The sequence below is a fragment of the Typopeltis vanoorti genome, chromosome 2, assembly GCF_054136105.1.
Source record: "Typopeltis vanoorti isolate ZY-2024b chromosome 2, IOZ_Tvanoo_1.0, whole genome shotgun sequence".
NCBI classification, from domain to species: Eukaryota; Metazoa; Arthropoda; class Arachnida; order Uropygi; family Thelyphonidae; genus Typopeltis; species Typopeltis vanoorti.
This window is the reverse complement of record NC_143550.1, coordinates 171933110-171947513: the sequence shown is the minus strand read 5'-3', so window position 1 is coordinate 171947513 and position 14404 is coordinate 171933110. Positions and strand designations below refer to the sequence as shown.

The 14404-nt window shown below is 37.9% G+C and overlaps 1 protein-coding gene across 1 annotated transcript in view; it reads left to right on the top strand.

Annotated features, from left to right (window-relative positions):
• LOC150109669 (uncharacterized) overlaps window positions 1-8044 on the top strand; it is a 47816-nt gene extending 39772 nt beyond the window's left edge. The window contains exons 3-4 of the mRNA XM_090402914.1: window positions 6435-7396; window positions 7508-8044. Coding sequence (XP_090259040.1) covers window positions 6435-7396; window positions 7508-8044 — 1499 coding nt within the window. The remainder of the gene's footprint in view (window positions 1-6434; window positions 7397-7507) is intronic.
• Window positions 8045-14404: the final 6360 nt, after the last annotated feature.

The following is a 14404-nucleotide window of genomic DNA, read 5'->3' as shown; positions in this document are numbered from 1 at the left end:
TAGTTTGTCCCAACTTTGCATCATCTGCAAACAACTGAATATTCCCATTCAAATCTTCATCAATGTCATTAACATATAGGTTAAACAGCAATGGCCCTAAAACAGACCCCTGAGGCACACACCACTAGTGACTTTTCATTTTCAGGACAATGCTCCCCCATACATAACTTGCTGATACCTATCGGATATCCAGTCTCTGATCCAGTGCACTAATCTAATATCTTCTAACCCCATCTGCTCTAGTTTTACTATCAACTTATCATGAGGTAATCTATCAAAAGCCTTTGCAAAATCTAAGTATAGTACTGTGTATCCCTCTCCTCTGTCCAAGGAAACCGTCACCTTTTTGTAAAAAGTAAGTAGATTACAAAACCATGACCTCCTTTAGCAAATCCATACTATCCATCAAAGATAATACTATTGTTGTCAACCCAATTCTGGATCCTAGTTCTCACCAGCTTCTCCACCAACTTAACCACAACACCTTACACACAGATAAGCCTATAATTTGATGCTTGAGCATTTCATTCTATTCACTTGTATCTCACACCATACTGCCTCAAAACTACTGGCACTATTTCTTGCATCTCTGCCTTGTATGGACATAACTCTATCATCAATAGTACGTCCTCCCCCCCTCCCTTTTTTACTTTCTATCTTTACAAAACACATCATACCCTTCCATTTCTATTCCTATCAGGAGTCATCCTCATCCAACTATGTCTCACTTATTCCAGCAATTCTTGGGTTAACAGACTCAATTAATGCAACCATTTCATTTGTCTTGTTTCTTACACTTCTAGTATTTGTATACAAATATAGCAGTTCATTCCTGGATCTATAGTTAGTTCCACTGATACCACTTATTTGATGTGACTTCTCCTTGCTTAACTTGAGACATTTCTTTTTCTCCTTATTCATCTTAAAACCATCCTAATCTTCTTCAAACTGTTTTTCCTTGATCTTAGGTCATTCCCTTCCCTTTTTGTCTACACATGCATTCATATCCTCCTGGAGCATCAACCTTTCTCATGCTGTGTACCTCCTGAGCCTCCCCGTTATCCTGTCTGTCTTGCACACCTGTTCTCTTATTCTCTATACTCGTGCTTCTCACTTCTTCATTCATAACCACCTCATCAATCTCTCCTGTCTTACTATCCCATTCTTCCACATTGCTTCCCACTTGTTCAGATTCATTCTCTGCACTCACTTCTCTACCTCCCAGCAGCAGTCTCTCCAAGTGACTCACACCAAAACCATTCAAATGCAGCCCATCACTCTTATACAGTTCACTTCATCCTACAAACTCATTCCACACATTAACAAACTGCCCTCCTTTCTCCTCACACATTTCTGCTAACATATCATTCATAATCCTTGCTGTCTGCCTCATCTCACCACTGTCATACCTGGGCAACACATTTACTACCTTTCCTATCACACTATTATGTTTTATCTGTCTCAACAACTTCCTGATATCCAATCTGACATGTTCTTTGTTCCTAGTCAAGTCATTTGTCCCTATTACAACTATCAACTCTTTTGCTTGCTTACTTCTCTTACCAATGCCTCAATCACAATACTCATTCTACCTCCAGGAAAACGAACTTTTCGCATATTGCCTTCCAGCTCACCTCTAATAATTGAATCGCCATACAATGCCACTTGCAGGTCTTTCGTTTCCTCTTTTATACAATATCATTCGTTTTCATCATTTTTACTCTTCCATACATATCTTGAATTTTCTTAACTTCATTCCACATCCATTTCATCCCTGGCCTCATCTTAACCAACTCAACTTTCAAATCTTGCATCACATTTTCTCTCTCATTCACTCTCTCTCAATTTTGTTGCTATCCATACATACTTGTTGGCAGTCAATGCCACTTGCCACCTTACCTTTAACTGCACTTAGTTTTTTAACTTCCGTTACATTTGTATCACTTTCATCCTTTTTACAATAAATTTTTAAGTTTATCAGATTGCTCGTTCTCTTTTTCAAAACTTTTTACCATTTTTTCACTGCTCATTTACACCATTCCTGATTTCTATCAGACGAGTACTCATCCTCCTCCTTGCAGCATTCTCACCAATAACACTTTCAGTTATCAACACATTAACTGGCCTGGTTGGCTGAGTGGATAGCATATCCGCTCTCCAGTAAAAAGGCTGCGGGTTCAAATCCCACCATGGGCATGGATGTTTGTGATTGTCTGTGGAAATAACAGTCGTGGTCGGTGGCGTTGGTGTAGTTGCATTCAGTTGGTGATTGGTGGAGACGGAGCTGTAGAGCAGGTGCCCTCCCTCGATGAGTCCTTGGACTCCCTGGAGGTGTCAAATAATAATAATTAGCACTTATCAAGTCCTCATTCAGTTCACACTTCACACGCACCCTCCTTCCATCCATCTTAAATATCCATAATTTATCTATATCATCGAATGAACACATAGCACACCTCACATTTCATGAAACAACTAAAATTAAAATCAAAGCCACTGCCATCTTTCCTTCACTGGTTACTATACTAAGCTCTAATTTTAATGAATCCATAAACAAACTTAAATAAATAAGCCCACACACTAAAAACCCTGCAAGCACACAACTTTTACAGTAACTCTTACTCATAAAAACACACTTTTTACAATTAATTATTCCAAAAAACTTATCTGAAATGGGAACCTTCTTTACATGCCTCTACTTCTCTCGCGACACTAGTGACCAAGAGTTTCAAGAGTGAAAGAGTATTTTTTTATGGTATAATTGTCATCACCAATATAAATTCCTTATCTAAAAGCAAATGTTTGTTCCGGATATATAAATTTGCAGACTATAGGCTATGGTTTTGGACCTCAAAGTTTTGACCTCTTCTCCCCCTCCCCTTCATTAAGTAATCAATCCTATGCTTGAACCAACCTAAACTAGACTTGTATGGTTTCATTATTGAAAGACATTTCACTAGTCACAAAGACTATAGGCTATATTTAGACCAAAATTTCTGACCTGTATGGAGGTAACTTTATTAACTTTGAATTTTTAATATTGAAACATTAATATTTTTTCTATTGAAAATAGAAGAGGTTAAATTAACCTTGGAGGGGGCACAGTAGTAAATAACCAAAATGATATTAGAAATTTCCAGTGTTATGGTATGCCCATGGTTTGTAGATGTCTGCTTGGCGTCTTGCCAAGAATAGTCGATTCATGCTGAAAGGGAGAAAGAAATGAAGGGCGTACGAATTGGTCGCCAACACGTGAAATCACATGCTTTATAGGTAAAATTTTCCAACTATTATACAAGCAACATAGTTGGTTGATCATAAAACTACAATGATCATAAAAGATAAGTTAATTTTCCAACGTGTAACAATAAACAACTCATCCCACAATACAGACTGATTACCCTATTATAGGAATGGATTCTTCTCCTGTTGACATACGCAAAAGTGTCAAAGGGTCTCGAATCTGTGTGCGTACTACAGTTATGAGACTAGACTGAGGGCATGCCAACTGCAGAGTTTGGTGGATAGAAGACAATGGAGTGACATAATTGAGACATGTAATAGGTCCATAATAATGATGATAATAAATTTTTTTTAAAATTTCAGCATTCATTCATAATTTCTAGACACCCCTACCCTGAACTATGTTCGTAACCTCCAGATATCTGTAGACCACACCTCTCAGAAATGCTATCTTCAACTTTCCAGTCTACATGAGCTACTTAAGACCTTTTTTGTTTGTTTAGGAACAACTGAAAGAGAAACATCAAGACCTGTTCCAACATCTCTTCATCCTTTTGAAAACCAGATGACCAAATCTGTGCACAGTAGTCTATATGTGTGGTCTAATCAAGACCTTATACAGTGGAACCAAAATCTCCTTAATTCTACAAGTCAGCATCCTCCTCATCATTCCCAGAATTTGTTGTGTTGTCCTCACAATTTTGGCAATGTGTCCTCTAAATTTTAGATCCTTATCCATTCTTATTTCCTCCACCTCCAACAATATATCTCCACCAAGCTTAAATTCTACATCTAATCTTTGTTTCCCAAATTTTAAAACCTTACATTTTGCAACATTGAACTGGCATCCTTACTCCTGTGCCCATTCACTCAGTCTATTCATGTCTTCTTCTAAGGCCACAACATCTCCTCTATGCCTCATACTTCGTTCCAACTTTGTATCATCTGCAAACAACTGACTATCCCATTCAAATCTTCTCCAATATCATTAACATGCAAGTTAACAGCAGATTAAATTTCTCATTTGCAATATCTGTTTGTAATTAGGTTTCTAAGATTGCAAGTTACTCAGGCCATTGAGCCTTATAAAAAGGCAAAGGGGATGGAATATTGCTATATATTCCATCCCCTTTGCTATATGGATGGAATACTCTCTAAACAGGAAACTTTCTTTGTTTACCTTAATTATAAAAAATGGATTTTTACATTCCACTAAACTATAGTACTTGAATCAGATCATAATTTGAAGCCATATGACTGTGTTTATCAAACATTTCTGATGGTAGCCCACTTGAACAAAGCATAATAACTCAACAGTACACACTACACCTGATACCCCATCTTTACTATTAGGTTATACAGTAATACCCCGACTTACGCGAATCTGGAGTTACACGGGTTCTTATATGTACGTATTCCCATCCCGCTTCACGCCTCACCACTATCATATCTTTCCGGCACAGGCCGCATTCGCCAGTGTCGCACATGCTATGAACAAGCACTGATGTGTTTCGTGCGGTCTCCATTCATACATGATTTTTATAGTCTACAAACCTTGCGATTGTTTAATGTTATGTTCTTGATAAATATTTTATCACATAAAAAATAATAATGTCATCCAAAAGAAGCAAGTCTGATTCTTCTAACAGCTAGAAAGAAAAGAAAAACATTGACTTTGGAAACAAAACTCAACATTATTAAGGATTTTGAAGGCGGAATGAAAATTTGTGAGCTAGCAAAGAAGTTCGATCTACAGGAATCCACAGTAAGAACAATCATAAAAGAAAGGTTTACAGATTTTGGAAGGCAGATTCTAACGAGGAACGAATTGTAGCCACAAGGTAAGGAATAAAAAAATCATTAGCTTGCTATGAAGAAATTTTGTGTGACAAGAAAAAGACATCATGCTGTCAGATGAATCTATTAAATTTTATGAAACCATCGACATCGAAATAACTTTCTTTTTTTTATGTACGAAAAACTATAATTATGATTATATTTCTTAAAAAATATAGGTGTTTTGTAAACATTTGGTCCCAATTAACTAATATTTGTATGTTTGTATATATAAATTACATGCAAAATTATAACCCAAGTTACGCAAATTCAACTTATGCACTTTTTGTTGGTCCTACCCACCGCCTAACTTCAGGGTATGACTGTATTTTATTATGTGACACTTCCAGGGAGTCCAAAGACTCATCAAGGGAGGGCACCTATTCTACAACTCTCTATCTTCACCACTCAATCCACCAACTACAACCAAAAATACACCAATGCCATCTACTGCCCACCACCACCACTATTATCTCCACAGAAATCACAAACATCCATGCCCACAGCAGGATTTGAACCTGCAGCCTCTTGGCTGGAGAGCAGATATGCTAACCACTTGGCCAACCAGGCCATCAAAAACGAAAACTTATCTTCTCTTCCACCGCAGATGCATCCGACTCTGACCTCACCTTCTCGGTACCCCAAAAATAACACAATATATGACAACGAAACTCCAAAAGCAGCACGACTAAAGAACACCTGTGTTACTGAGGAAAAAAAAATGTAGTGCAATTCATGAAAGAATTCACACTATACACCGTTTAAAAAACACTTTTTTTTTTTACCACAGCTCGTATCCATTGCCACATGCTTCAGCCAGTCTCCTGCTGATAAGTGTAAATGGAGTAGTTGACACTTGAACAATTTCAAGTGTTCAAGACATTAAGTTTGTATAAACAAGCACAAAATATATTAAGAAGATTAATGCAAAGAATGGTACTGCTTTCTTTCAGACACTAGTAAACACATGTCAGGTTTAAAGCTAGAGATATACAGCATGTGGCAAAATATTGTGCAGATTATTATATTAAAATTAAATGAATTATTATTGTTGTTATTATTATTATTATGTGAAATTATTATGTTATTACATTTTTATTATGTAAAAGAGCTTTTTTAACTAATAGGATTTTTAATGTATCTTATTCTAAACTCTATCTGAAAATTTACAATGTAAGTTATAAAATATATATATTTACTAATAAAATTCTCTCACAGCCTACCAGGAAAGCCATGCCAGTAGACTGCAGACTACAGTTTAAGAAAGGCCTGCCATATGAGGATTTTTTTTTAAATTATTAACTTTGTAAACAAATATTTTATCTCCAAAATTTAATTACATTTTTTATTCCTAGATGCTACCATTGGCCATTATCTGTATGCAGTTTGGAAATCATTATTAACAGTGGATTCAGAACGAAATGAGTTCCAGAACCTTTTACAACAGCTGTTTTCCCAGAAATGTGATTCAGGTTATTATCTTCCATGTTTCTCTGTGCGAACTGCATTTCATGCATTCCTGAACACTGTTGACTTCCCTTCTGATTCTGAAATAATAATGACTGCCATCAATATTCCTGATATGGTTAAAATTGCTTCGCATCATGGTCTGAAAGTAATACCAGTAGATATTAATGCAGACACTCTTGCACCTAAAGTTGATGTTTTGGAACACCTTATTACGGATAAAACAGTAGCACTCCTCGTAGCTCATCTCTTTGGCAAAAAACATGATGTTCGTCCTGCTCTCAGAATAGCTCAAAGATATAATTTGATGTTTTTAGAAGATGCTGCCCAAGCATTTTCGGATTTTGAGAATGTAGGTCATCCACAATCAGATGCTGTCTTTTTAAGTTTTGGTGTACTTAAAAGTTTAACTAGTTTTGGTGGAGCTGTTGTAAAGATTAAAAATACAGAGACTTTTCTCAAAATGCTGCAGACATTAAAAATATTCCCAGTTCAAACTAACAAACAGTATTTATTCAAAGTGCTGAAATTTAGCTTTATTCATATACTTATAAGTCCATATATTTTAAAGTTTATAAGACCAGTAGTTGAATACATAGGACTTGATCCTCAGAATTTTGTATCTAAAATATTAAGAGCATTTCCCGATAATCTTCTACATAATATATCTAAACAGCCTTCTACTGCTCTTCTTGGTACAATGCTAAAACGTTTCCAGGAAACTTTAGAACACCAGGAACAAATGAGTAAAATAAAAGGGGATTTTGTAGCAAGACATCTTCCAAAGGAAGCATATGTTGTTGGATATGAAGCTGATCACCGTAATTACTGGTTATTTCCCATACTGGTGGTGAGTAATTTTTTATAATCTAGTAATTTCTGTATTTTGTTTAATTTTTATAATTTTGATTTTTTAAAAGTTATTACCAATACTTGTTTATTTTTATTTTGTACTTTCCAGCAAAATCCAAGTGCAGTGAGAAAATGGTTAAATATCATGGGAATAGATGCATATCAAGAAGTAAGCCATCTAAATATCATAGAACCCATTGAACCATTTTATCTTTCCTCAAAAAATACTTTCAAAATTCCTGATTGTGAAGATTCATTGCAAGAAAAAAAGTTTCACACCAAACTGACTACAATAAATAAACATATATCCAGAATTTGTGTGGATGTTGATGTAAATGTTAGTGAATTGGAAAATTTTCATGTTTCTTCTAAAGAAAATTCAAGTAGTTTTCAGAAACATCATAATTTTTTAAATGAAATACCACACATTGCTAGATATGATCAAAATTATGCAAATATTTGGAATACTGTTAATATAAATTTATATCCAAGAGAAGCTCGTTTTTTAATGGATCATCTTGTTTATCTGCCAGCACACAAAAATGTACCATTCAGTGATTTGTTGCAAATATGCCAAGCAGTAAAGATTGCCCTTGCACTGAGTTCAGAAAATGAAAAAAATGTTAGTCTTAAATCTCATCTGTGATATCTTAATTTGCTGAGCAATGCATTGGGAATATTTAGGTGAAACATTTTATTTGATGGCATAGATAGCTGTACAGCAATATAATTTTCTTTATAGTTTTTAAAATATGTAGTTTTTCATCTGTGATATTGGAAGTTTATTTTGCACTTGGTTAGACTATAATAAATTTAGTTTAATCCTTTATCCAAGTGTAAGCAAACAAAGAAATGTAATAGGAATAAATATAAATTATTCCTTGAAAAAAACACAACTTTTGTTATGTTCTTCTAAATATAAAGATGGTGCTAATTAAAACAAAAGCATTGCTATAAATTAATAAGCTTTACTATAAGAAAAATTTCACTTCTTTGAGTTTTTGATGTGTGAACCTACTTATAAATTAACTCGGGTTCTAACAGTAATGTCCCCTCCCCCCAAGCATTTCTATTTTTATGTTAAAACTTAACTTATAATAAGGTAAGCTTTAACATAAAAGGTATACTTATATTCATTAACATAAAGGAGAGGGGATCCTAAAAATCATTATTATTATATTATTATTATTCAGGCCTCCATGGAGTCAAAAGACTCATCGTGGGAGGTCCTTCCTAAGAACATAAAATCTGTAAAGATTCATCGAGGGGAGGTCCCTCCCTAAGAAACACAAAGTCTATCATACGACTCCTTAATTCATTAACTGTTCTCGCTCTCACCACTCCATCAGGCAATGCATTCCACGGTTCAACCACCCTCCACGCAAAGAAACCACTCCTCACCCTCTTGATCACTGTTTCCTTTTGTAACTTTCAGGGATGGCCTCTTGTCATCACTCCTTCCTGCTGTTCAACCAAGCGAAAGAATTCCCCAGTGTCAATCCTGTAACCACTTCTCAACAGTTTAAAAGTCTCAATCATATCACCTCTCCTTCTTCTATCAACCAAACTCTGCAGTCCACATTCCCTCAGCCGATCCTCATAACCAAAATTGTAGTCCTGAAACCATCTTTGTCATCCGTCTTTGTATCCTTTCCACAGTTAATTTATCCCCTTCAAATCCTGGGGACCAAATCTGAGAACAATAGTCTAAGTATGGTCTGATCAGAGACTTATACAGCGGAATGATAACCCTTTTATCTCTGCAGGTCAGTGTCCATCTCATAATTGCAGCAATCCTCTGTGTTACCTTCACCACCTTTGCAATATGTCATCTAAATTTCAGGTTTCTATCAATCATCAACCCCAGATCTCTTGTCTCCCCTACTTTCTCCAGTATAACTCCTCCCATAGAGTATGCAGCATCCCATCGATGTTTCCCAAACCTCAAGACCTTACATTTTGCTGCATTAAACTGAAATTCCCATTCATTTACCCATCTATCTAGCTTATTCAAATCCTCATGCAGGGCTACCACATCTACACAATTACTAATAATCTTTCCCAGCTTCGCATCATCCGCAAACAACTGAATATCCCCTTGAAATCCACTGGCAATGTCATTGATATAAAGGTTAAACAATATAGGTCCTAGTACTGAGCCCTGTGGGACCCCACTTGTAACCCTCTGCCTGCTTGAAACTGCTCCAGACAGCCAATCCTGAATCCAGTTGACCAATCTGACATCCAGACCCATGTGCTGCAACTTAATCAGCTTATCATGTGGCACCCTGTCAAATGCCTTTGCTAAGTCTAAGAAAATTGCAGTATATGCCTTTCCCTCATCTACTGTTCTTGTAACTTTATTATAAACGGCTAGCATATTGCTAAAACATGAGCACCCTTTCACAAATCCATGTTGACTCTCACAGATAACATTACCCTTAAGTGTCTAATTATAGGCCAGTCTGTGTGTCATCAGTAGTTAGTAAGATCTTGGAGAAAGTAGTGAGGGACCATATACGACATTGGGCAGATGAGGGTAATGTTATCTGTGAGAGTCAACATGGATTGTGCCATTGCATACGTCTGTTACCACCCTTATGCAATGGCACTATCTTAGCTTCCTTCCATTCCCTGGGCACCTTTCCCGCAGCCAGACTTTCATTGAAAAGCCAGGTTAAAGGCACTGTCAGTTCCCTAGCACATTCTCTCAAAACGTGGTGAAATACCATCCAGTCCCAAAGCTTTACTAACATCCAGAGTACTCGGTATCTGAAACACACTCTCCTCCTGCCTCTAAACCTCGAACTAACCCTCTCCCTCTAGCATTAAAACTGACTCCTCTATGATGAAATACTCCAAGTGTCCATTGAACAATTCCACTATGTCATCTGCATCAGTCACTCTATTCCCATTTTTATCCCACAATATCATTCTTCCACAGTCATTTCTCCTCCTACTGGCCACATAGCTAAAAAATTCCCTAGGATTTTCTTTGGATCTTAGGGCGAATCTTCTCTCATATTCCAGTTTCGCTTTCCTTACCACACTAGTCACTCTTCTGGCCTGTGTCTTATATTCTTCATGCATCTTCTCTTCACCTGTCTCCTTATATCTCTTCCATAACCTCTTTTTCACATGCAATTCCTGTTTAATATTGTTTGTCATCCACTTTACTCCAAATTGTGTCCTCTTCTTCACTCGTGGTATGCAACTCACCATTGCTGCTAACAAATATTCTTTCACAATTTCCCACGCACTAATGATATCCCGGCCTTCCAATTCCTTTCTCCATGAAACTACCCGAAGTTGACGTCTAAGACTATTATAATCACCTGCTTTATAATTCCACATAAGTTCCCATCTCTTTGATACTCCTGCATGTCTATTCATTTTCCAAGTCAAAACCATATGGTTACTCTCTCCAACTGGTAGGAGAGATGTCATCTCAGTTATTATCAACTCTTCTGATGCTATAACCACATCCAAAACTCTTGAACCCTTGTTCCCTCTGTTACATGTTGCCTAAGACATTTGTCCCTCAAAAATTCTAGAAATTCCATTCCCCCATTGCTACATGCATCTTTTTCTCTCCAATTTATATTACTGTAGTTAAAATCTCCCATAACAATCATTCTTCTTGCACTTGCCAAACTTAACTGTCTAAACATCTCCTGGTCCCCATCCTCTGTGCTTGCTCCTGGGTCTGTAGCAACACCCCCACTAAATATCCTGTCTTGCCTACCTCTACCTCACACCACATGCTCTCAAAATCATTTGTCTCACTTCCTTCCGAAGCCTCTGCCCTTAGAGGACATAGGTCGTCACTTATCATAAGCAGTACCCCACCACCATGCTTTCCCCTCCTGTCCTGACAAAAAATGCTGTACCCAGCGAATTCTATTCCTGTTATTATATCCCCTTCTGTCAACCAAGTCTCAGTGATCCCAATAACGTTTGGCCAGGCTGATGCTATCTGCGCCACCAATTCCTCTCCCTTATTCCAGATACTCCCTCCTGGTATTAGTATAAAGCATATAAATGCCATTGTTTCTATACCCAGCATTATCCCCTCTAGACTCCACTGGGCTCAGTGTTACCTGATGTCGTATCCATTCTCCCAAGTATCCATTCCCACAAGAGGCCACCCCTGCTATCATCCTCCCTGGGACACACTGACTCGTTCAGAACAGCAATCCCTCCAGATGCCTACGTCCTTCCTCATTCAAATGTAAGCGGTCTCTCGCATACAATTCCTCTCTTTCCTCAAATGCACTCCAAACATCCACATATACCAGTCCTCTCTTGCCACACAATCTCACTATTATGCCATTCAATATCACCGTTCTTCTGCTCAGCTCGTTATTATCATACCTAGGCAACACGCACACTAATTTTCCTCTCTCTGTGTTCTTCCATACAGCCTCAAGCAAAAATCTCATATCTCTCGCTGCCTGACTTACATTACCACTCAAGTCATTTGTTCCTACCATCACAATCATCTCATCCACCCTTTCGCCTCTCTTAATTGCCATAGCCACCCTTTCTATTGTTCCTCCTGGCAACCACTCCTCACACATCCTATCTTGAACACCACGGATCATTGAGTCGCCATACATTATACCTCTTACGATTCCTTCTCTCTCCTATTGTTTCCATTCTCTCCTCTTCTTTCATTCCCATAGGTCTTTCTCATTCCCTCTCCTCTACTGCTATTCTCTCTTCTAGCATTCCGATACCTCTCTCTCCTACTGTTTCCATTCTCTCTTCTTCTAGCACTCCCATACATCTCTCTCATTCCATCCTCTCGTCTTCTAGGATTCCCATACCTCTCTCTCATTCCATCTCTCCTACTGTTTCCATTCTCTCCTCTTCTAGCACCCCCTTACCTCTCACTCATTCCTTCTCTTCCACTGTTTCCCCTCTCTCCTCTTCTAACACTCCCAAAACTCTCTCTCCTCCACTCCGATTCAGCCTGCATTCATCTCTTCCATTCTCCTAATCTCATCTTTCACACTTCTGCTCTCATTCACAAGACATTCCACTTCCTCCTTCAGCTCATCTATCTCCCTCTGCAGGTCAATCACTCTTAATCTAAATTCACTCTCCCAAACAAAACCATGTCCTAAACTTTCACAGTCACTCATGCCTTCCACACTATCAACTATTATTTTCTCATTCATATATATATTTTATTCATTCTCTCCTATCACACTACTTGCCTTCTTACATTCATTCCCCGTTCCTGGCGCAACAAGATTGGATATTGATATTTCAAATGCACTTATTTCCTCCCACTGCCTGCATTTAACCACCTACGCTCTCCGCTCTCTTTCACAAGCCACACATATCCAATTCCCGAGACTCATACATGCCGCAAGTACTGCATGCCACAAAGTCCCTTATGATATTGCTTATAATAGAGTTCTTAAATGGTGGAGGACTTGGCGATATGCCGCTTGTGACTGCAGCTGAATCCGCCATCGTTCCTTACTGTCGAGTAGCGTCATCGTTAATTATTCAATTAATAAATTCTGTTAAATAAATAAAAAAGTACAAACAATTACAAGCAAAACAAAACATTTAAGTACACTAAATAAAATGAAATATAACTAAATACAGTAATGAAAACTTAGCTTCATTTTGTCTTCCACTGTTATGCATTCGATTCCGACAGTAACCAAAATATATTATATCGCGACTAACTTCCAAAAAAAAAAAAAAAAAAAAAAACCACTGAAGTGCACTCGTATTCAGAGAAACAATTTAGCACTCAAAAACGTAGAAAAACGGGAAAAAAAATGGACTATTCACCGATTAAAAATCACTTTCTTCTGCACAGCTCAAATTCACCACCACCATTTGTCATGCTCAAAATGTATCAATATTACTTGAAACATTCAGTGATGAAAAATTATCTAATATGTTTGTTATTTCTTTATCAGTAGATATTTTACAGTATTACTTATACACTGCTTGGAAAGAAGTCGATGGACACCCTCATTGGGCAAGCTGCATCGTGCCATGTAATACGTTTGTAGCCAATATCAATTGCCAGAATATGATGCTCCCAAGGTCATGATAAACTGGATCTGGAAATGGCTGCGAGAAGGAAACTGACAGAGTTTGAAAGAAACATTATGATAGGATGCCATGTTGCAGGCCTATCTATTGGCAAATTGTTGAAAAATTGCACCATCCCAGGTCAACAATCAGTGATAACATACTAAGATGAAAGCAACGGGAATCAACTGCAAGTGCTACTGCAGTGGAGAGCCCACCAACCACACTCACCAAACTTGACAGTAGGGTTCTACAAAGGATAATAGGTAAAAAATGCTGTTTGTCAGTTGACACATTGAACGTCGAGTTGGGCATCAACTGGAACAGGAATCTGCACAGAAACATTCAGAAAGGAGGCTCGTAACATTGGTTTCCATGGTAGGACTGAAGTATGCAAACCTTACATTACCTGAACCAACATACAGCATCATCTTCAGTGGTGCACAGAGTGTTTACAGGAGGATGTAGAAGCTTGGAAAACTGTTATGGAGCAAAGATTCAAACTACTACTACTACCAAGCAGATGGACAGGTGAGGGTGTGGCAAATGCCCGGAGAATGTCTCTTACCACCGTGTGTAACCCCCAACTGTGAAATTTGGAGGTGGCAGTGCGATGGTTGTTTTGGCCTCGGGCCTCTGTTTGTGGTGCCACGAACACTGAACTCCAAGGGGTATCTGAACAATGGAATGCTTCCTACTTTGTGGGGTTTCTACAGAATTGACCATTGTCTCTTTCAGTAAGACAATGCACCATGTCATAAGGCTGCTGCTCCTGTAACTGCATGGTTTGCGAACATCAACATCACCACACTTGGCTGATTCCCACAGAGCCCTGATCTCAACCCTAATGAACATCTCTGAGATGAACTGGAGTGTCAGTTGAGGTCAAGGGGCATCTGCCCCACAACAATCCAGGATCTCATTATATGCCTACAGGAAGATT